Below are 23,466 nucleotides of genomic sequence, written 5' to 3'. Positions count from 1 at the left end.
ATGGTAAATAATTCTAAAGGATACCAGGGAGAGGGGAAGTCAGTGGGCACAGCTAGTAAGTTCGGTTTGGGGGACCCTAAGATCTCAATCTCTCCTAACAGTATGACCCTGAAGTGTGTGTGGACCTTTGCAACAGTGCTTCTTTCTAAACATCCTCAGAACTCCCCTTTGGAAATTCTCAGCAAAGCCTGGTTCATCTATTTTTTTTTTTTTAAGATTTTACTTATTTATTTGACACAGAGAGAGATCACAAGTAGGCAGAGAGTCAGGCACAGAGAGAGAGAGAGAAGCAGGCTCCCCGCTGAGCAAAGAGCCTGATGAGGGGCTTGATCCCAGGACACTGAGATCATGACCTGAGCCGAAGGCAGCGGCTTAATCCACTGAGCCACCCAGGTGCCCCAAGCCTGGTTCATCTTATTTGGGATATCCTTACTGCTGATGAATCTTCATTACTTTCATGGGGGTTCAATTTTTGGAACTATCCAAGTCTAAATAAGGTGAGTTACGAGATTGTGACTAATAAAATATTTTGGTGAACAACTGAACAAACAAAAGTAACCCTGGTGATTGGTGTGTGTGTGTGTGTGTGTGTGTGTATGTATGTGTGAAAAACTCATTCTGAAAGCAATTCCAGAACAAAGAATTACAAACATATTTTCAACACTTAAAAGCTTCCTTTGCAAAATGACATCATCTACCAAATAAATTTGTTCAAGACCAACCCTTGCCAGATACTTTTTTTTTTAATTAGTCTCAAGAGTTGATTCAAATATCTTCCTCAAGTAAAACAAACAGGTATTTTCCATATTCTCTCTTCTCCTAAAAAAAGAAATGACCTCAAGAGTCCTAATCTTGGGTTCTTTCTCAGATTTACTTTATGAGATTAATACTAGTTTCTCCAGCAACAAAATGGAAATATAATATCATGTGGCTCCCGCCTAAAAGAATTGCTCAGCAAATTCCTAGAATTTACAGTGTCTCAGATAGGTTCCATAAATACTCAGCATAATTAATAAACACCAAAAAGTAATTTTGTTATTAATGTGTTATTAAAGATTAATAATCATGTATTTACAATCTATACTATTTTCGGCAATGACAAAAAGCCATCACTGTTAGAATACTTAACATACCAAGTCTCTGAAATTACTATTTTGTACCTTCTTTTCTTCTCAACCCACCTCACCACCTATCCTCAGCTGATAATTTGTAACCTGTACAAATTTGTGACCTGTACATTATAGAGCACAGTGATGTCATCAGATGGGAAGAGCCTCATCTTTTCACTCTTCATCTGTCTTCACAACATCTTTCTTCCCTCCTGCCCCAGTTGTAAAAGCGCCTAATCCCCAGCCTTCTGGGTATTGTCCCCTCATGACCTCCAAAGGACTTGATTCCTGAAGTTTTTCTTCTCTCTTTGGCATCATTCAGTTCTCTCCGTCTCCTGGTACATACCCATCCAGATTGCAAACACCTTTTCTATCTGTGGAGCTTTTAAAACATAGCTACAAATTCTTTGAGTGTCTTCCCATCAAGAGATGGGATCTATGTCCCCCTCCTCTTAAATTTGAATAGGCTTATGGCCTTATTGGCTGATAGAGTACAGCTAAAGTAATGCTATGTGATATATAACCTTAGGTCATAAAAAGCCATGTAGCTTCCTTTTTGTTCACAGGGTACTCCCTCTTGGAGCCCTGAGGCCACCATGCTAGGGAGGACACGTGTAGGCACTCCAACTGACTGTCTCAACAGAGCCCAGTCCTCTAGTCAGCCGCACCCAGGTGCCAGACCCATGAGTAAAGCCATCCTGAAGCCTCAAAACCATCCCATTCAACAGCTGAATATTACCAGGGATGCCAGTCAATGCATTTGGAACGAAGGAATCATCCAGCCACAGTATGACCAAATTCCTAACCCTCAAAAATCATGGAATAGAATATAATAACCTTTTCTTTAAGCCACTAAGTTTCGGAGGTAGATTGGGTAGCCATAGATAACTACAACAATATTTTCCACATTATAAAAGGTTCACACTCTACTTTTCCCCATTTTCTGCTCCCGCTCACAGCAAAAGTTCTCCAAATAGTTAGGAAGGCTAGTACCTATTTTCTCGTGCTCTTAATTCACTCCTTTCTGGCTTCTGTCCCTCCCCCCATTAAACCCTACTCTTGTCCCCATCATAAATGTCCTCCATTACTCACTCTGTCAAAACCTGGTTGGCTGGGGTGCCTGGGTGGCTCCATAGTTAGGTGTCTGCCTTCAGCTCAGGTCATGATCCCAGCGTCCTGGGGTCGAGCCCCGCATTGGGGGAGGGGGGGTCCCTGCTCAGCAGGAGGCCTGCTTTTCCCTCTCCCACTCCCCTGCTTGTGTTCCCTCTCGCAATGTGTCTCTCTCTGTCAAATAAATAAATAAAATCTTTAAAAACAAAACAAACAAACAAAAAACCAACAACAGCCTGGTTAGCTGTGCCCTCCTTAATACAATATTGTTCTCTCCCAACTTTCATGGTTCCAAATTCTCCTGATTTGCCTCCCACCTCCCTGGCTGCTACTTCTCAGACTGCTAGGCTGACTCCTCTTCCCCTGTTTCACCTTCAGATGCTGGTTTGGTCCTCTTCTCTTCTCTCTCTGCACACCTGCCGTACGGAGTCTCAACCAGTCTTCTGGCTTTAAGCACCATCTCTGTGGGGATGCCTTCCAAATGTCACTCCCCGTGCTAACCTCTGCCCAGAATTCCACAGTTGGATGTCCTGTTATCTCCCTCAGCATCTCCCTAGGTCTCACAGACATCTCAAACTTCACATGACCAAGACAGAGTCTGTGATTTTCCTCCCCCAAATCTGTTGCTCTCTTAGGCTTCTCTTTCCGAGTAAATGGCATCTCAATCCATCCAGTCCTCAGCTCGGAGAGCCTAGGGATCATCCTTGATAGCTTTTCTCTCATCCTTCATGTATTAGTTTCCTACGGCCGCTATAACTAATCACCACAAATTTGGTGGCTTAAAACAACAAACGATATTATTCAGCCTTAAAAAGGAATGAGATTTTGATAAATGCTACATGTTGGACCTTGGCATAAACATCAAACCTAATGAAATAAGCCAACCCAGGACAAATACTATGCAATTCCCCTGACAGGAAGTATCTAGAATAGATAAATATAGAGACAGAAAGTAGAAAAGAGGTTAGCAAGGGGCACCTGGGTGGCTCAGTGGGTTAAAGCCTCTGCCTTCAGCTCAGGTCATGATCCCAGGGTTCTGGGTTCAAGCCCCACATCGGGCTCTCTGCTCAGCAGGGAGCCTGCTTCCTCCTCTCTCTGCCTGCCTCTCTGCCTACTTGTGATCTCTGTCTGTCAAATAAATAAAATCTTAAAAAAAAAAAAAAGAGGTTAGCGGGAGTTGGGGAGGGGGATTATTATTAGTTAATGGGTTATTATTTAATGGGTAGAGTTTTTGTTGTGATGATGAAAATGTTTCAGGCATAGATAACAGTGATGCTTACACAACATTATGAATGTATTTAATGTCACTGAATAGTTCACCTAAGAAGTGGTTCAAGTAATACGGTCGTTCTTTATGTTTTACCACAATAAAAACACCAACGATGTACCCATTTATTCTCTCAGAGTTCTGGAGGTGAGAATTCTGAAATCAGTTTCCCTGAGCCAACTACAAAGTGCCAGGAGGGCCATACTAACTCGGGAGGGGTTGGGGACAACCCATGCGCTTGCCTTTCCAGCTTCCACACTGCATTCCTTGCATTCCCAGGCCCCTTCCTCTATCTTCAAAGCCAACGACATAGCATCTTCCTACAGTCTCCACATGGCCTTCTCTGTTGTAAACTCTCCCTCTGCCTTCATCTCATAAAGATACCTGTTGTTCTAGCCGGGGCCGAACCAGATAATCCAGGATAATCTCCCCATCTCAAGATCCTCACCTTAATCCCATATGCAAATTCCTTTTGCCATATTAGTTTCTAGGAATTGAACTATGTGTATCTCTGGGGGCCCTGATTCAGCCTACCACACCTCACTTCCAATCCATTGACAGGTCTTACAGATTCCACTTTCACAACATATTTCAGATGTGAACGCTTATCTACACTTTCACCATCATCACTCTTGAACTGGCATCATCTCCTCCCCCAGGGACACTTTCAACATCTCCCTCATGGAGCAGTCTAGCTTTGCTCTGGCCTACAACAGACAAAGAAACTAGAGTGACCTTTAACACAACCCACTTGCGTAATCACATCCCTGCCCTGCTATCCTCCAGCCACAAAGATCTGCTTTGTGGCTCTTTCCCTTCCAAACCTTTGCTCATGCTATTCCCTGGAACATCAGTCCCCTGGCCCTTTGCATGTCAGCTCCATCTCATCCTCAGGCCTCGGTGCAAATGAAGCAACCCTTCTCCAACACCACCCCTACACTCCTCCCCAATTCCTTTATATGACATCAGCCTTTTGATTTCTTTTATAATTCTTTTTTTTAAAGATTATTTATTTATTTATTTGACAGAGAAATCACAAGTAGGCAAAGAGGCAGGCAGAGAGAGAGGGAGAAGCAGGCTCCCTGCCAAGGAGAGAGCCCCACGTGGGGCTTGATTCCAGGACCCTGGGATCATGACCCAAGCTGAAGGCAAAGGCCCAACCCACTAAGCCACCGAGGCACCCCTGATTTCTTTTATAATTCTTTTTTTTTTAAGATTTTATTTATTTATTTGACAGAGAGAGATCACAAGTAGGCAGAGAGGCAGGCAGAGAGAGAGGAAGGGAAACAGGCTCCCTGCTGAGCAGACATCCTGATGCCGGACTCGATCCCAGGACCCTGAGATCATGACCTGAGCCGAAGGCAGCAGCTTAACCCACTGAGCCACCCAGGCGCCCTCTTTTATAATTCTTAATTGCAATCTGTAATCATCTTATTCACTAACTTCTTGTCCATTCCCCAATACAGGCACAGCAGCAACAAGGGAGCTCCGGTTTTCCCAGGGACCCAGGCTGATACAGCAACCACTTTCCCAAATATTTCCAATGCCCAAGGGGATTGCCCTGGAGGGTCTCACACCAGCAATTAAATGCATTGTTTGGAAGTGACGAACATAGCTTCCTGTTACCACTCATTGAGCACAACAAAATATGGAAACATTCAACAATAAGTAATCAGGAAGCACAATTCTGAGTGACCAGAGAGAGAAAGGTTGACATATGTGGCAGATAGCTCTAATAACCACCACAGGGTCTTTTACAAAATAAGCCCAAGTAATGTTTCCAATGACTTCTCCCTACACTACTCCACCATGGCCCCCACTAGCCTCCTGCCATATTGAACTGCCTGTTCCTTCAATCCACCATGTCTTGTCATACCTCCAATTCACACCTACTGGACCATTGTACTTGGGATGCTCTTCAAAAATAACCACTGTTCTGACCATGGATTAGTTTTGCCTGTTCTTGAACTTCACATAAATGGAACCATACAGAATGTATTCTTGCGCCTGCCTTCTGTTGTCCGTGAGATTCATCTGGCTGGTGGTGGTTGTTGTTTTGTGACTGTGTAGTAGTCCGTTGTGTGACTCTGCCACACTTTTTGTATTCATTTTCCTACTTACAGCCCTTTGGGTTATTTTCAGTTTGGGGCTTTTTTGAATGGTTGTTACAAACATTCTTTCAGTGGATTATATGCTCCTTTCTCTTGACTATAAAGAGGGCATCTGGGGCGCCTGGGTGGCTCCGTGGGTTAAAGCCTCTGCCTTCTGCTCAGGTCATGATCCCAGAATCCTGGGATCAAGCCCAGAATTGGGCTCTCTGCTCAGTGGGGAGCCTGCTTCCTCTTCTCTCTCCCTGCCTACCTCTCTGCCTATTTGTGATACCTGTCTGTCAAATAAATAAGTGAAATCTTTAAAAAAAAAAAAAAAAAGAGTGCATCTGCTGAGTCATTACATAGACATATGCTTAGACATATGCTTTGGAAAACGGACAGTTTTCCAAAGTAGTTGTACCATTTGACACTCCCACCAGCCCTGTAGTTGCTCCACACCCTTCCCAAAACTTGGTACAGTCAGTCTTTTTAATTTTGGCCATTCTGGCAGGTGCATAGCAGTGTTTCACTGTGGTTTGAATTTGCGTTTCCACGGTAAGTAGCGCATGCCCATACGCTCATTGGACAGCAGGCATTTTCCTTTTCAACGAAGTCTTACCATGTGTGTAGGTCACTGCGGCAATGGGAAATAAACATCACCCACCCAAGCTCTGCAAGATTAACTTGAACGCTTTTGCTTTGGGAAGGATTTTCTTTAACGTACTAAAAATCTACATAAATATGCAGGCAAACCATTGCTGCTCTGTGCAAAATTCCGATCAAGGAACTACAGCTGATCGGAAACCAAAGAAGGGGAGGACACAGTTAAACACTCATTCACTCAGCAAATATTTCTTAAAAACACGCGTTGTATCCAGGCACTGCCAGGTGCTGAGGTCCAGCAGAGAACAAGCTAGACACTGAGTCAGCCTAAGCCAGAGCTTGCATCTCAGCCTCTCGGGACAAGACAGCATGCTCACGCTGCTGGTGGCTCTTCTCTGTCTTCTGCCCGTCCTAGCCTGAGAACTGCCCCTTCTAGTCCAGGTCCCGTTCATCTCTGAGTCCCCATTTCAACACTGCTCACCTGGGGCATGCTCGGTAGCTGAACCCTTCTGTTGACTTTATAGATGAAAAATAGGAGATAGAAGCTTCAGAGTACAGATACTGTACCTGATTTTAAAAGTGGCAGCATTCAAATGCTAACCTGGCATCTTGTCCCAGTTTCAGGACCTTTCCCCTCATGTGCTGCCTCAGGCTGTAATAAATTCCAGAATGTGTTTTATAATAAAGCCCAGGTACTGTCTTGTTCCACGTGCTACCTGCCAAATAAAGCGGCAGATTCAAGTCTGACCTCTCATTTCAGGCGGGATTTTATCACTGTGGATTTTTCCAGAATTGCAAATGATATATATATTTCTAATTCTAAGCATTCTACTAGTTGTTATGCTAAAAACCTAACCGCTCTTGAGGGTTGCCTCGATAGGAAACTACCATGAGTCTCAACCCATGACTATTTTATTCCCTGAAGATCATTTCCTCATAGGCAGGTGGGCCACGTCAGCGGAGTCCACACAGACGTCTTGGTCCCTACCACCTGAAGGCCTCTTTTCTGCATACCATTCCCTGAGAGCTGGCTGCCCCGAGACTCCATAACCTGGTACCGACTCCTCCCTCAAGCCCCCTCCCATTCCTCCAGCTTATCTCTGCTGTCAGAGAAAAATGCAGCCTCCGCTCGTACACTTTTACATTCCGGCTCCAGCACTCAGGGGAAGGGCCCTCAGCAGAGCCGTCTGGCATCTGGAAAGCAGGGCAAGGGTGGCTGGCTGAACAGTCACCTGCCGCCCAGACCAGCCCCCCTCGGGCCATCCCAGGCTGCTGCCGCTGCGAACAGAGCTGGACAGGACCCCTGGGAAAGCACCAGTTCTGAATCTCAGGGCCAACGTATATTATTGGGCTTTATTTCTGGAGTTCTGGGGATGGGAAAGGGGAGAGTAGGATCAGAACGTCCAGAGACTCTGCCTAGCAACTCATCAGGTGTGTTCACTTAGCCATACCTTTGAAAAGGTGAGAAAGACCCACAGTGCTAATGCCAGTGTTGGTGAGACCTGGTCCACTATGCAAATGAGCCCAGAGCCCGGTCTAGAATAATGAGAATCAGGCCACCCCTCCTTCTCACTGGATTACTGGGATTCACCTCTGTGACCTCAGGCAACTCAATTGTCCTCCCTAGGGCCCAGCTTCCTCCCTCTAAAATGGACAGGGAAGAGTGGAACCAGACAAGTTGTAAAGGCACTTTTAAGGCCAAAAATCCACATGTCTGATTTTGAACTAAGTCCAGAAAACAAGTGTAGCCAAGTGTATAATTAATTGCTGGCTCTTTTCTTTTTTTTTCCCCCTGCAGGATTTGGTTTCACTAACACTCTGACCTTGTGATCTACTTCCATGAGATCTTTCCTCCCCAAATCCATAAGCGTGTGGGGAATCTGGGTTGGAAAAATCTTTATGACTCAGTTCTCTCCCTCTACCCCCATCCCACCCACCAGACCCCTTGTCCACCCTAACCTGAGCTCTTTTGATGCTGGGATGCTGGGGGGGCCTGGGGATTCAGTGTTTAATGTTTGGAGTCCTGTCCCTTCCTCTCCTGGTCACTGCGGAGGACACTGTGACTCGCTGAGTAGTCTTCCTACGCATTTGAGCAATGTTTCTCACATGTGCCAGGTTCAACCCTGGGCACCAGGGCTACTGAGAACAACAACGTGGCTCAAGTCTCAGGAAGTTTAATGCCTATATTAAGGAGACTTGACAACCCACCTGATGGCAGTTAGCCTGGGTCACCTGGGAGAGGCCCACCAAGGGAGAGCCTGCCTGGGCAAAATCATGAAGGGTGCTGTTGCTGACGTTGTAGACGCCCACTCCTATCAGATTTGTTTCGACTCGTGCTCAGGACAAACTAGGAGTGTCAGGGACTTAAAGCCACAGAAAGAACCCTTGAGCCAACAAGAAGCAGAAGCTAGTGAGTAAATAGCCCCAATTTCTCACCACTTCCTCCTGCGGGGTGCTTCCCCTCATGTCTGGGGGGGGGGGTCCCAGTGGGATTGACTGAGCTGTTCATTAACACAGCTGCAGTGCCTTCCCTTCCCTGTCTCACTTCCTGTTCCCCTCCATGCTCCTCCGGGTCACCTCCCAAATAAACTACCTGCCCCCAGGTCCTTATCTCAAAATCAACTCTTTTCTCTCTCTTTTTGGAAGATTTTATTAATTTATTTGAGAAAAAGAGAGAGGGAGCAAGCACTGAGGGAGAGGGAGAAGCAGACACCCCTCGGAACAGAGAGCCCCTACATGGGGCTCAATCCTAGGACCCTGCGATCATGACCTGAGCCAAAGGCAAACACTCAACTGACTGAGCCACCCAGGTGCCGCTCAAGGTCAACTCTCAAGAGAACCCACAGTAGATATAGAAGAGTAAGCTTATATGGGGAGTCAGGTGGTCAAGGTGGAGAGCATCTTGGCAGAGGGGAGCCACCTGGGTAAAGTGATGGAGGACAGGACATTGCGTGGCATTTGGCATGGCATGGCAAACTTGTTGGTCTCAGGACTTTGTTTGGGACCTTAGCATCCTTGTCCGGTGGGGAGGAACTCTTCAGTCATCTTTTCCTAACCTCCCAGAGGTTCTAGAAGAGAAGGGGTTGAAGAAGAAGGCCGGGGCATCCTGAGAGGTACCCAGAGGCCCTGGCCAGATGTCTGCCTCTGACCTGGGCCCTCAAGGGTGCAAGAATCTGGCTCTGTTTCTTCTGAAAATGAGCTGCTCACCTATGAAAAGGAATTTCCCAACTGTCCTGGCTTCTTGCATGATTTGGGGCTATCTAAATATTCGGAAAATGTTCTCTTGTGCTTACAGGGCATATTACATGGTCAAATGCTGAGGCCTATGTAAGTCAATATAAAGCAGTGGTTAAGCCAGACAGACTAGGTAGTTGTGTGCTCCAGAACCTAGGCAGCACCTGTGAACCTCAGTTTCCTTATCTGTACCATGGGAATAATAGTACATGCATATGGCACTAGGCTCTGACTATAGTAGATGCCAGATTTTTTTTTTTTTTTTTTTTTTTTTTTAGATGCTGGATTTTTAAAAGATGGCTGTGGTGACAAGCTGAGTGTACCCACTGGGGCAAAGCCAACTGGCTACCTGGGCAAGACCAGGAAGCAAACTCTGCCATGAAGAGTCTGCCACCAACCTCGCCAGCCCACCAAGGGTGTGTTTGCTTGGGTTGGCTATGACAAGAGCAAACCAGATGGCCAAGCTCAGACATCAAGTCATCCTGCCCAGGCCGGGCCTTTGCCACCATGGGTGAGCTAGCCAGCAAGCAGCAGGGAGAAGACATTGGCTCAGAAGGCCTGGGGTTCTGGGCAAGTACAGGGAAATTACCTCAGTGGGGTTCCTCAGCCCCCTTGCCCCACTGGTGTGCAGAGGAGGACCCAGCATTGCTCCCTGGGATCCTCTTTTATAGGCTTATTGGGGGGGGCAGCTTCCTTTCTCTTCGGGGTCTCTGTTTCAGGGTCTCAGTTTGACCCCTCTCGTCTCTCATCTGAGAGCCTTGTCTGTGCTCCCCAAACCCCTCCTGGCCTAGAGGGTTGACCTGGCTCGTTTAACAAGAGAAGATTGGCAGGGAGGGGCTCTGGACTTGCATTGCCTCAGGCAGTGTTGTGTAGAACAGGCCTCTCCCCTCCCCCACCTAGGGCAGATGAAGGAATGCTTCTGAGCAGCAAGACCCGGGCTGGCACTTAGGCTGGTATTTTGAGGCTTTCAGAAGAGAAGTCCTCAAAGGAGATCCCAGGGGACTTGCAATTATCCAATTAGCACAACATGCCAGTTTCCGAGGTGTCCTGGAGTTCCTCAGGGCTGCTCAGATAAGGACTGACGGGCGGAAAGATCTATGAAGTTCTGGTCCTTGTCTGTGTACACAATGCTGGGGATGATTAACCACCGGCTGGGGCAGGGGCGGGGGTGGGGAAGGTGCAAGGCAAGGAGGGAGGTCAGAAAAAGAGATGGGGGATGGAGCTCAAAGGCTCTCAGACAAAATGACCAGTCTTGGATCTCTGGGGAAAGAGGGCTCTGTCTGCACTAAACAAAGCATATTTAACATCACTGCTTTGGGGAGACCTGGGTAGCCTGGGAGACCTCTTGGTAGCCAGTATCAATCGCCCCAGCCATGCACAGGGCAGCAACCTTCTTGCTGCATTTCCGCCATCTTTATTTCTCTTCACAAGATAAACAGAGAAACGCACACCTACGCTCTCACCAAACTGGGGCCCAGAGAAACCAATCTAACGACTCCTGGGAACGCCTGATCTGGTTTAGTTGCGGTATTTCTCTGCCTTTAGAGTCCATGGTTCTTGGTCCCACTGCTTTGAAGAATGAAGAGGTCGACCAGATGAAGTGTAGTGGGCAGCAAAGCTTACTGAGCGATAGTACAAAGCTCCCAGAGAGGGAGGGGCGGCCCCAGTGGAGTTTCCCCTTGGGGTTCCTAAGTTGAGGGGTTTTCATCAGCTGTGTTAGGGCAGGAAGATCAGATTCCTCTCCCTCACTGCACCCCTTAGCACCCTCTCCTTGGCCAGGGAGAGCTGCCTCCCTCCCTTTGTCAGGATCTGGAAAGGCAGTGTAGGGAAAGGTAAAGATGGGGGAGGGCGGGAAGGAAGTGCCAGGCCTAGAAAGGGGCAGGCCCAGGCCCAGCGCAGGGGAGGAGGGAAACAGGCCTTGAAAGTGTTGGCTAAGAACCACAGTCTTGGTGGGGAAGGAGGAGCTGCAGGGACTGGAGTATCTCAGGCCCTCTCAGTGGGTGGGGCCCGGAGCAGGGGTACCTGGGAAACAGGCCTCCCTCTGGAATTCGGAGCAGAGCTGCTGTCTAAGTCACGGACCTCTGGAATCTATAAGATAGAGGACTGCAAAGGGGTGCCACACTCCAAAAGGACAGCTTAGGGTGAGTATGACATATTGCCAGACGCATGGACTCCTGGCCCCAGCTTCCAGGATCCTTCTCATTGCCTGGACCCCCAACTAGCAAGAGAGAAGCCCCTCCCCTGGGTGGTTGCTCAGAAACCTGGAGGTCGGCAGAGACAGTGGTAGAGGATACACACCTGCAGAGATGGGGCCATGTGAAAGGGTTTTTGATCTACCCCTACCTGATCTCCCAACTGCCCTAAGAAATTCTGAGGACTCTAGAAACTCCACACCCAGAAGGCTTCACCCACCTCTCCAGGGCAAGGGTGAGCTCAGGGGCTCTGGCTTTTGTTGCTATGACCATTGAACCCAGGTTTCCAAGCCTCCCAGCTTTCTGGGGGCTCTTTTCCTCCCAAAAGGCAACTCGGAGTACCATCTCAAGAAAGAGCCCTCTGAAGAGAAAGTTCTGCCCTCCGAACTCATTTTAAACCATGACCTGCAAACCAGGTCAAACGCAAATCCGACTCACCTGTGGCTGGCCCATTAGTTCTAAGGGGAAAAACTGAGGCAACAAAATCTTCCGTAAGTCCCCTCCTGTTCCAGCAGAGCTTCTCCTGACTGAGGTCGTTCACCGGCTCATTATTAATAGATGGTTCTGGGGCAGCATCTGTGCACCTGGGGAAAGTTTACGGCAGTAAAGGACACAGTCTCTTCCCCCCAGAAGCTCATGCAATGGGGACAAGGGAGGAGGTTACTTGGACGTTCGGGCCCGAGGGGACAGACGTAGGAGGCCTTCTGCAAGAAGTCACTCGTGGATACTAACCCACAAGTGAATTAGAGGGAAAGGCATCTGGGAGCGGGATGGGCACGAGGTGCCACAGGAGCTCCCCCTCATCCCTGCCCCGTCCTTCAGGGAACAGCCAGCCCTTGGGCTTCTCCGCAGAGCAGGAGGGTAGAGCGCCACGTCTGCCCCTTCGTTCGGGGTTTCTGCGCATTGAAGGGACTGTCTCGCTGTTCTCTCCGCAGCCACGCACCATGTGGTGGGCCCTGCTGGCCCTGCGGGTCCTGCTGCCCACGGCGCTGCGCCTCTGCTTGGCAGGGCCTCCCCAGGAGAGGGGCCCTCTTTTCCGGCTGACTCGGCAGGACTCTCGGGAAAGCGGGGCCGCCAACGCCACGGTCTCGCCCTGCGAGGGGCTGCCCTCCGCGGGAGCGTCGACCTTGACCCTGGCGAACCGCAGCCTGGAGCGCCTGCCCAACTGCTTGCCGCCCGCGCTGCGCAGCCTAGACGCCAGCCACAACCTGCTGCGCGCCCTGAGTGCGGCAGAGCTCGGCGCCCTGCCGCGGCTGCAGGCGCTGACGCTGCGCCACAACCGCATCGCCGCGCTGCGCTGGGGCCCCGGCGGGCCGGCGGCGCTGCACACGCTGGACCTCAGCTACAACCAGCTGGCCACGCTGCCGCCATGCGCTGGGCCCGCGCTGCCCGGCCTCCGCTCGCTGGCGCTCGACGGGAACCCGCTGCAGGCGCTGCAGCCCGGGGCCTTCGCCTGCCTCCCGGCGCTGCGCTTCCTCAACCTCTCCGGCACCGCGCTGGGCCGCGACCTGGGGGCGGGCATCGCCGACGGGGCCTTCGCCGGAGCGGGCGGCGCGCTCGAGGTCCTGGACCTCAGCGGCACGTTCCTGGAGCGCGGTGAGTCCGGACGGCGCCGGGAGTTGGGAGCCGGGCTGGGCGGGCGCTCCAGGGGCTGGGCCATGAGCTTCCTCCGGGGTGGGGGTTGGGGGGTGGGGCGGCGACCAGGGCACCGAGCTCCCCGTGCGGCTCAGAAAGGGCCCCACCTCGGTTTGCGGAGCGCAACAGCCCGGTTCGAAGGGCACAGGGTGGTTAACTTCTGGCGGCCCGAGAGGTGGGGACTGTTAGTAGGGATCTCCGCTTTCCTTAGGAGGGAACCAAGGCGCGGACAGCGGAATGAGCGGCCCGCGGTTTAAGTGGTGACTCCAAATCTGAGCCCGGGCATTCGAGCCCAAAGCCCAGCCTTAGCCACTCTGATTACTGCTACCTAGCGGAGCTGACAAATGCTTGTAGAATGGGGAAGTGGGATCGCTTCGAGGCTGAGTAATGAATGAAGTTAGCACCAAACACGCAGTTAACCTGAGCATGAATTCGTTGATCTTTCTACTTGGTTTGGCTCAAGTGGTTTCTGTGAACGTTGAATCGTCAAACAAGACACATGCACTTGGCATGTTTTAACTGATTCACTAGGGTGGTTTTATTTAAAAACAACAACAACACTATATATGCCTATAATCACCTATTCCACTGTGGACAGAAAAAAAAAAGAGCGAGAATGGAAAACAGGGAAAGTAGCACATTCTCCACTTGTTGGGGGAGCCACAAAATTAGGTTTCAGCCTTGATCTCATCTCCCCCTTCCTTACCCCTCTCAAAAACACCCCCACTTCTGGTAGCCCTCAGAGTGAAATCTGGGGTAGTTCCCTGTGAAGTTTAACAAGAGGATGGGCAACAGCAGCCTTAGAGACCGTGTCCTGGGTTCAAGTCCTCATGCCATCCCTCCCCAACTGAGTGGCCCTGGGCCTGTCCTCCTCTCTGACTTTAGCTGCCCCAGGGCTGGAAGGAAGGAAGGCAGGCAGGCAGCCTAGTGAGTCTCTAAGGGCTCTTCCAACTGAAATGGTCTATGCTTCTGAGATTCCCAAAGCTGTTAATTGTCCATGCTCATCAATGACCTTTATGACTCACCTCATCCGTCTCCTCCTTTCCTTAATGCTGTGCTGGCCTCACGGGTTTGTGCCTTCCTGGGTAGTTGCCAGTTTCCCCCTCTGTATTTCAGTTCGGTCAGGGTGGATCAGAGACCTGCCGAAACTCACCTCTCTCCACCTGAGGAAGATGCCCAGGCTGCGGATCCTGGAGGCAGCCGTTTTCAAGATGACCCCCAACCTGCAGCAGCTGGATTGTCAAGACTCGTCCGCCCTGACTTCTGTCCACACACAGCTCTTCCAAGACACTCCTCGCCTACAGGTCCTTCTGTTCCAGAAGTAAGTGTTTTCTTTCTTCTTCTTCTTCTTCTTTTTTTTTTTTTATAAGATTTTATTTATTTATTTGACAGAGAACACAAGTAGGCAGAGAGGCAGGCAGAGAGAGAGGAGGAAGCAGGCTCCCTGCTGAGCAGAGAGCCCGATGCGGGACTCGATCCCAGGACCCTGAGATCATGACCTGAGCCGAAGGCAGCGGCTTAACCCACTGAGCCACCCAGGCGCCCCTTCTTCTTTTTTTTTAAAAAAATATTTTATTTATTTATTTGACAGACGGAGATCACAAGTAGGCAGAAAGGCAGGCAGAGAGAGAGGAGGAAGCAGGCTCCCTGCTGAGCAGAGAGCCCGATGCGGGGCTCGGTCCTAGGACCCTGATATCATGACTTGGTCCAAAAGCAGAGGCTTGGGCGCCTGGGTGGCTCAGTGGGTTGAGCCGCTGCCTTTAGCTCAGGTCATGATCTCAGGGTCCTGGGATCGAGTCCCGCATCAGGCTTTCTGCTCAGCAGGGAGCCTGCTTCCTCCTCTCTCTCTGCCTGCCTCTCTGACTACTTGTGATCTCTCTCTGTCAAATAAATAAATAAAATCTTTAAAAAAAAAAAAAAAAAAAAAAAAAAAAAAAGAACAAAAGCAGAGGCTTCACCCACTGAGCCACCTAGGCACCTCCCCAGAAGTGTTTTAGTTCTAAGACACATGTGAATTCCGTAACTGATTTCTGCCCACTACACTAAACTGAACAGATGTAACCATTTATAGCGCTAATCAGACCTTCATTCCTCTCCCTCTTCTCCTTTGCATCCTCGCTGGACTTCTTTTTTTTTTTTTTTTTTTTTTTAAAGATTTTATTTATTTATTTGACAGAGAGAAATCACAAGTAGATGGAGAGGCAGGCAGAGAGAGAGAGAGGGAAGCAGGCTCCCTGCTGAACAGAGAGCCCGATGCGGGCCTTGATCCCAGGACCCTGAGATCATGACCTGAGCCGAAGGCAGCGGCTTAACCCACTGAGCCACCCAGGCGCCCCCTCGCTGGACTTCTGTTCTTCCTCCTCCTTTGGGTGATATCTCGGTCAGGTACCAGATAGTCCAGTGGCCTAATAGCCATGCAACTCCGTCTTGTCCAGAGTAAGAGTAAAACTCCAAACTCTCATGCGTGTAAAGTTTCCTTTAAGCCCAGGTTGAGAAACTTGCTGTGGGAAGAGGGCAGGAGGCATCAGGGTCTTCCATTACTGGATCCACCTGCTTCCCCCCACCCACCTGCAAGGGTTTATGCAATTCGGCCCTTCTGAGGTTTGAATGGGTCTAGGGAGGAAAGGTGAGAGATTAGAAGCATCCTACTTGCGGTTGGGGCCCAGAGTCTGTCCTTTCAGGCCTGGTTGTCCAAAGTGTCACTGTACTCCCCCTCCTGACCTGACTTCCGCAGGAAGGGCAGCATACATACCTTTGAAGGTGAGCCCAGACCACCTCCTTTCCTAGGGGCCCACATCTGGACCCGTGAAGTACCTTTGCCCCTCATCACTTTCAAAGTAGCCACTTTTCTCTTTTCTCTGCTAGCACCAGCCATCACCCGAGTATTCACTTTGGGGTTTGGCGTGGGAACAAAGGAAACAGAACACGCAGAGCACTTAGCTCAGTGCCTGACATATTACGGTACTTGCTGTACCGTTCTTGATGATACGGTGGTGGTGAAGAAGGTGATGGGGATGATGGCCATAACAGTGGTGGTGGTGACGGTGATGTTGTTGGTTATGATGGTGAATTGGGGACAGTGAGGGTAATCGTGATGGTAGTGATGTTGGTGAAATGGATATTAGCCTCTTGGGCTCCAACTCCTCTTCTGAGCCTCAGACTCATATGGAAGGTATCAGATGTGGAGCCATGCTGCCCCAGCTCAAATCCTGACCACCCCATCCCTGGTCACAACACCCCGCCTTCACAGACCCCAGGGTAAGAACACTTACACCATCCAGTCACCACATTCAGCCAAGGGGTCTGTCTAAATCATAATCTGATTGAGTCTCCTGCCAGATGAAAACCTTGCGGTGCCTTCTGTGGCCTGAAGGAGGAGGTTTAATCCCTTCTGGCTCATCTTAGGCTCCCCCACCCCCAATGTAACACCTGTGTTCCAGCCAGGGCGTGAGGAAGGAGCCAGCCACTTGCTTTCTTGGTGCTCTCAAGTGTCTCCATCTGCCCTGCTGGACCCTCTCCCCCCTTTTAGCCTGGCCTACTCTCTGCTCTCCTTAGCTTACCCACAGCCTTCCCTGGGGGGCCTGTGTTAAATAGTCATATTGGGTTCCCTGGCATGGCCACCTCCCACCAGTGAGGGGATGGCCACCTTCCTGGCTGTTCTGCCCACCCAGTGTGCCCAAAGCCTTCCACAGTCCCCTCTGACATGCAGGAGGGAGGGGCAATAGTTCAGCAAAAAAGTGAAAAGAGGGGGCACCTGAGTGGCTCAGTTGGTTAAGCATCTGCCTTCAACTCAGGTCATGATCCCAGCAATCCTGGGATTGAGCCCCATGTTGGGCTCTCTGCTCGGTGGGGAGTCTGCTTCTCCCACTCCCTGCTGCCCCCCCCTGCTTTTTCTCTTTCTCTTTGCCAAATAAATAAATAAAATCTTAAAAGGAGGGGCACCTGGGTGACTCAGTGGGTTAAAGCCTCTGCCTTCTGCTTAGGTCATGATCCCAGGGTCCTGGGATTGAGTCCCACATCGGGCTCTCTGCTCAGCAGGGAGCCTGCTTCCTCGCTGCCCCCCTGCCTGCCTCTGCCTACTTGTGATCTCTGTCTGTCAAATAAATAAATAAAATCTAAAAAAAAAAAAATCGAAAATAGGTTATTTAGGAGAGCAAATGAACCTTCTTTCACACTAGGGCTCTGTAAGTTACAATGTGACCCACACCAGGATGTGAGCCAGGCCCTCCTGTACCTCCATGTAGGTGGTGATTCGAATTGATTTCATCACATGCAAGCTACACTGGTGGCAGAAAGGGACGCCGGATAAGGAAAGGATTCATTTTCCTTATCTGTAGAATGAGCAGAATATCATTCTCTCACTGATTTGTCACTGAGATAATGACTGTAAAGCCCTGGGGAACCTTACCTGCTCAAAAAGATGACAATCCTTTTCCCCTCTCCCCCTTCAGGCAAAATGAAAAATATTTCCTTGGGATGCTGAAGTGCTAAGTGATCTCTGATTTTAAGATTTCCACTCTGGCTCTGTGAAATCGGCTGAAAGCAAGCATGCATATATGTATATATTCATATATGTGCTTTACATTTCCATGTGGACACACCTCTTTGCAATGTGACTTGGCAGCTCAAGAACTGGAGTCTATCCCCCACCTCTTGAAGCTGCTGCACTTGGCCATGTGACTTGCTTAGGGGAGTGGGACATTAGCAAAAGTGACCCAAGCAGAGGCTTGAAAGCAGTTGAGGATTGGAGCTTTTCCCTTCCTGGGAAGCCCACCTGGGAGCCCGCCTCCCTCCCCGCCCTCCACCACCCTGTGCACTAGGCTGGGCTAGCCTCCTGAATGATGAGGAGTTTATGGAGGGAGGCCCCAGCAAACCTAGTTGAGGCTCCATATATGTGAGGCTATCCTAGATCTTCCAGCCCCAGCTGAGCTCGCTTGGACCACAAGAACCACAGAATCAGGAGAAAGAACAGATCTTTGTTGTTTTAAGCTACTAAGTTTTGGGGAAATTTCTACTCAGCAAGAGCATGATACACTCCAGCGAGGCATCTTCCAAAGGACTAGTGGTTGAGTACCATCAGCAACAGCTCAACTGCAATAGCCCGTATTCCAGAGTGCTCTCATTAAGAACTTCTGCCATCTCTTGTGACTGGTCTATAATAACAATATCTTACTTTCAGGTAGAGATGTACACTTATAAATGGTGTCATTGTCATAGACTCTTGGCGATATAACACATGGGCAGGGGAATACTGTCTCCATTTAATAGGAGGAGTGAGAGTGACTCAGTTGGTTGGTATCTCCGCTTTACAGATGACCAAAAAAAAAAAAAAAAAAAAAGGTAGTCCAAGGTCCTTAAAGAGTTTTGTCCAAAGTAGTATCCTCTAAGCCCTAACAGAATGGTTTTGCAGTGACACCACCATGGCTCTCTGGCAATAGTTTTGACTAGGTTTTTAAAGCCTGACTTGATTTTTTTATGTTTCAGCTGCAACTTGAGTTCTTTCCCTCCGTGGAGCCTGCATTCCTCCCAAGTCCTGTCCATCAGCCTCTTTGGCAACCCCCTCATTTGCAGCTGTGAATTGTCCTGGCTCCTCAGGGATGCAAAGAGGACTGTCCTAAGCAGGTAACATACTTACAAAGCAGATGACTAAGAGGTGAGCCGAAATTCTCACAGCTTATGGCTTGCCCTTCTTGAGCAGGTTGGCAGAGTGGCAGGGAGAGCATGGAGGAACAGACAGGATGGTTTTAATGGGTCGAGACAGGAGGTGGGGCCTCTCATCTCCACTCACATCTCATTGGCCAGATGTCGGTCGCAGGCCACACCTACTACAGGGGAGGCTGGGTAATGTATTCTAGGTTTGTGCCCAGTAGCGGGGAAAATGGGCTAAGTCAACAGCTAGATTGTCTCTGCTGAGACAGGCTTATCTGTGTTCCATTTTACTGATGGGTTGGGTTGGGGCCCAAAGAGACGAAGTGCTTGCTTGGGTTCATGCAGCTATTGGGTGGAGGAGGCAGAATCTATCTGCCTCCAAAATGGTGCTCTTAACTACTGGGCCCCACTAGTGAGTCCCCAAGATGCAGCCTGGTCCCCTGCATCATTTAGTCCAAGGCCAATGGGCTTACAGAGCTCTTGTGGGACAGTGAAAAATAAGTCCTTCAAGGACTTCCCATTGACTGTTGGCTAGAAGGGCTGTTTTTGCCTTGGGGAGCCATGCTCAGGCTGGCTACCAGAAAACACTCAAACCAGCTCCACCAGCCCCTCTAGCTTGCTTTAGGAGACACCTCCCTCCATCCTCTGCTTTTTTTTTTTTTTTATGTCCCACCCAAACCCAGCTGTGAAGTGGGGATCAGTCTACCCCCCACCTCCTCATGTTATCTCCAAAGATAAGGACCCAGGCCCTTTGCAGGGAAGCGTCTCATTACAGTATTAATGAAGAGACTGAGATTGTAACCTCTGCACACCACTACTACTCTTGATTTTGGCTGCATTACTGAACCTCTCTGTGCCTCTGTTCCCCACCATAAAATCGGGAGAATAGTGGCCACCTCATAAAGCTCTAAAGATTAAATTAGTTGATACAGTAAAGTGCTAACAGTAGTCACTGGCATATGGCAAGAACTTAGAAAATGTTAGCTGGTATGAGTATTACTACTAGTATTCAGCCCGGAAGTAGATAGGTGACAACAAAATGGCAGACTACACTTGGAGAATCAGAGCCACCATTCACAAACCTGCCCTGGGTTTAGGTTCTGCCACTTGCTATCTTGGGCAATTAGTTCCTTTTTTTTTTTTTTTTTTAAAGATTTTATTTATTTATTTGACAGACAGAGATCACAAATAGGCAGAGAGGCAGGCAGAGAGACGGGGGCAAGCAGGCTCCCCGCTAAGCAGAGAGCCCAACATGGGGCTCGATCCCAGGACCCTGAGATCATGACCTGAGCCAAAGGCAGAGGCTTAACCCACTGAGCCACCCAGGCGTCCCGGTTAGTTGCTTTTGCTGAGCTTCTGTTTTTTTCTCTGCCCAATGGAAATGATGAGGGAAGCCTACTCCACTGGTTGCCCTAGGGCTCAGGAAAGTGAAGGATGGAGAGTGTGTGGCCGGTGGGACCTAGCAGACATGTTTGGGTTTGATGAGAGGGATTGTCTGCACTGAGGACTCAAACACCTTCTAACTGGTTGGTCTCCCTTCTAGGGCAGCAGACACTGTGTGTGTACCGGCTTCAGGATCCCAAGACATCTTCTCAGCCCCTCTTTCGCTGTCCCAGCTGCCCACTGTGTGTCATCTGGACCAAAGCACCACCCTCAATTCTAGCTCGCCCCCGGCTGTTCCCTTCACCCACCAACCATCAGCGCAGGGTCTCACCACCCCATGGAGCACAGCCCCTTCCACTCGACCTGTGGAAGCTGGACAGAGTGTCACCAAGCCCCTCTCCTTCCCTACGGATTCCGCCACACAAACCGCATGGTCCCACAGTGGCATCAAAGTGGGGACCACCCACTCCATGGCCATCCCCACAGCAGATTCTAGCACCTCCAGCGCTCTGCGCAGGGCTGCAAACACAGCTGGGGCAGAGCACCAAGAGCACGCTGCCATGCTGGTCCATGCGCCTCACGTGTCAGCTGCTTCCACCCCCTTGGCCGGCAAACACCCTGGGCTCTTCCCTACCCCCTGGAGCCAGGTGCAGACGCCCCAGCCCGACTACAGGGCACAGGCCACCCTGCAGGCGCCTCACCCGAGTCCTTCTGAGGGCGGGATTCCAGTCTTGCTGTTGGACGAATCTAGTGAGGAGGAGGAGGAGGGGCAGAAGGAGGAGGTGGGAGCACCTCCCCAGGATGTCCCCTGTGATTACCACCCCTGCAAGCACCTGCAGACCCCGTGTGCGGAGCTGCAAAGGCGCTCACGGTGTCGATGCCCCGGGCTCAGCGGGGAGGACAGCCTCCCGGATCCCCCCAGGCTGCAGGCAGTGACCGAGACCACTGACACATCGGCCCTCGTGCACTGGTGCGCCCCGAACTCGGTGGTGCACGGCTACCAGATCCACTACTCTCCTGAGGGCTGGGCAGAAAACCAGTCGGTGACAGTGGTGGCGGACATCTATGCCACCGCCCGGCAGCACCCCCTGTATGGGCTCTCACCGGGCACCATGTACCGCGTGTGCATCCTGGCCGCCAACCGCGCGGGCCTGAGCCAGCCTGTCCAGGCCTCGGGCTGGACGCGGGCGTGCGCCGCCTTCACCACCAAGCCCAGCTTTGTGCTGGTCTTCGCGGGGCTGTGCACTGCCTGCGGCCTCCTGCTCATCACCACCCTGCTGCTGGCAGCATGTCTGTGTCGCCGCAGCAGAACGGTGAGCCTGCAGCGCTACAACACGCACCTGGTGGCCTACAAAAACCCAGCCTTCGACTACCCGCTGAAGCTCCAGACGCTCAGTTAGCTCCGCGTCCCCTCCTCCACTGGAGCTTAAGAACTAGCCGCCCATGTTTAGAAAAGAAGAGACAGAGGGTCAAAGAGGACCCTGTCAGCTCAGAATGCCTCTGTGAATTTCTGTGAAGCCAGCACTCTTGCGGCACAAAGGGAACTTGCCATGCAGTTTCTCTGTCCAGGGAACCACTGCTTTCCCTGCCGTCTTCTCTGTGCCCAGAAACGTTACAGTTCACACCAGACCACTCCCGTTGCCACAGCGCAGCCTTGTGTGGTGTTGTTTTTCAGCAGTCAGTGCCCCTTGGAGTCCAGTCGAATAGATTGGGTGTGTAAGTAGGAAGAGATAAAACAGTTCAAACAATTCAGTCTCTTTTGCCATTCTGGAAGTGACATCCTCAAGTCATTTCAGGGACGTTCCCACGGGTCAAGCTTCTGGCTAAAGCAGGTGGTATTCAAGGAATCAACTCCTGTGGATTCTTAATCTGAGAACTGGGGTAAGGGAGAACTACTGGTTGTTTCCTGAGGCTGCCTGGGGTTTATTGCGTCTCTTGGCAAAAAAAAAAAAATGTGCTTTTAGCTTTGTAGTTAAAACTGCAGTCTTCTGGGAACCTCTGTGAAACACAAGGACAAGCTGTCCTTTTTAAAGTCATTGTCTACTGGACTTCTCCAGAGTGTAAGTGGTCAAAGAAACTACGAACTCCTTTTCTTAAAAAAGCGCAATAGGATCACTTCCGGGATTTGGTCTTTTAAGAGAAGAGATGAACAAAAAAGAACGTCAAGGCTCTAGCTAGAAGACAAAGCATTTGCTCTCCATTGCATCAAACAGTGCCTTCAGGATTTGTATCTGAGTGTGGGCAACGCCTTTCAACACCCCTTTTCACTTGTATACCAATGTTAAAAAAAGCATTTTTTATAAAATTACAATGTGTGTCATTACTTCTAGATTTTAATTTTCTAAGTTAGTACTTATTTCACTTTTCTGTGACTACTGGAACAATTACCACAAACCAGGTGGGTTAAAACAACAGAAATCTGTTCTTACAGTTCAGGCCAGAAAACCACAACCAAGGTATCAGCAGGAGTGGTTTCTTCTGGAGACTCAGAACTGTTCCCTGCCTGTTCTGGTTGCTGGCTGTCCTGGGTGCTCCTTGGTTTGCAAATAAATCCAATCGATGCCTTCATTGTCTTATGGCATTCTCTGCGTCCAAATTTCCCTCTTTAAGAAAGTATTTCTCCCCCCATCTTTACAGAGATATAACTGACATATAAGTTTGTGTAAGTTCATGGTGTGCAACCTGATTTGATACACGTATATATTGGGAAATGATTATAAAAAAGTTTCCCTTCACTTCACATGGGTACCTTTTTTTTTTTTTTTTTTAAAGATTTTATTTATTTATTTGTCAGAGAGAGAGGGAGAGAGCGCGAGCACAGGCGGACAGAATGGCAGGCAGAGGCAGAGGGAGAAGCAGGCTCCCTGCCGAGCAAGGAGCCCGATGCGGGACTCGATCCCAGGACGCTGGGATCATGACCTGAGCCGAAGGCAGCTGCTTAACCAACTGAGCCACCCAGGCGTCCCACACATGGGTACCTTTTTGTGTGTGGTAAGAACTTTGAAGACCTACTACTTTCTAAGCAACTTTCAGGTATACATTATTAACTATAATCATTGTGCTGTCTTCTGGGGATCATTGTCATTTCCAGAACTTACTCATAACTGGAAGTTTGTACCCTTTGACCACATTCACCCATTGTCTCCCACTCCTATGAACCACCAATCTACTGCTGTTTCTAGGAGTTGGGTTTT

The 23,466-nt window shown here is 49.8% G+C and overlaps 1 protein-coding gene and 1 long non-coding RNA gene across 2 annotated transcripts in view; one reads left to right on the top strand and one right to left on the bottom strand.

Moving 5' to 3' along the window:
* The window catches only part of LOC116595238, a 52,361-nt gene extending 38,824 nt beyond the window's left edge, over positions 1-13,537 (bottom strand). Inside the window, exons 1-2 of the long non-coding RNA XR_004287571.1 lie at positions 13,348-13,537; positions 12,044-12,189 (exon numbers count right to left, since the gene is read on the bottom strand). This is a non-coding gene — a long non-coding RNA (uncharacterized LOC116595238). The remainder of the gene's footprint in view (positions 1-12,043; positions 12,190-13,347) is intronic.
* LRRN4 (leucine rich repeat neuronal 4) lies at positions 11,392-22,840 on the top strand. Its single transcript, XM_032351381.1, has 5 exons — positions 11,392-11,554; positions 12,541-13,201; positions 14,357-14,561; positions 18,725-18,862; positions 20,433-22,840. Exons 2-5 carry the CDS (start codon positions 12,550-12,552, stop codon positions 21,670-21,672), a joined length of 2,235 nt encoding a protein of 744 aa, XP_032207272.1. The 5' UTR covers positions 11,392-11,554; positions 12,541-12,549; the 3' UTR covers positions 21,673-22,840.
* Positions 22,841-23,466: the final 626 nt, after the last annotated feature.

The sequence above is a fragment of the Mustela erminea genome, chromosome 7 (assembly GCF_009829155.1).
Source record: "Mustela erminea isolate mMusErm1 chromosome 7, mMusErm1.Pri, whole genome shotgun sequence".
In the NCBI taxonomy this organism is placed as follows: Eukaryota; Metazoa; Chordata; class Mammalia; order Carnivora; family Mustelidae; genus Mustela; species Mustela erminea.
The sequence above is the reverse complement of the archived record's forward strand: the minus strand, read 5'-3'. Positions and strand labels throughout refer to the sequence as shown.

Coding starts and splice junctions, on each gene's coding strand:
- LRRN4 (XM_032351381.1), top strand. CDS start 12,550: ATGTGGTGGGCCCTGCTGGCCCTGCGGGTCCTGCTGCCCACGGCGCTG. Junction 13,202..14,356: donor CGGCACGTTCCTGGAGCGCG/GTGAGTCCGGAC, acceptor TCTGTATTTCAG/TTCGGTCAGGGTGGATCAGA. Junction 18,863..20,432: donor AAGAGGACTGTCCTAAGCAG/GTAACATACTTA, acceptor TCTCCCTTCTAG/GGCAGCAGACACTGTGTGTG.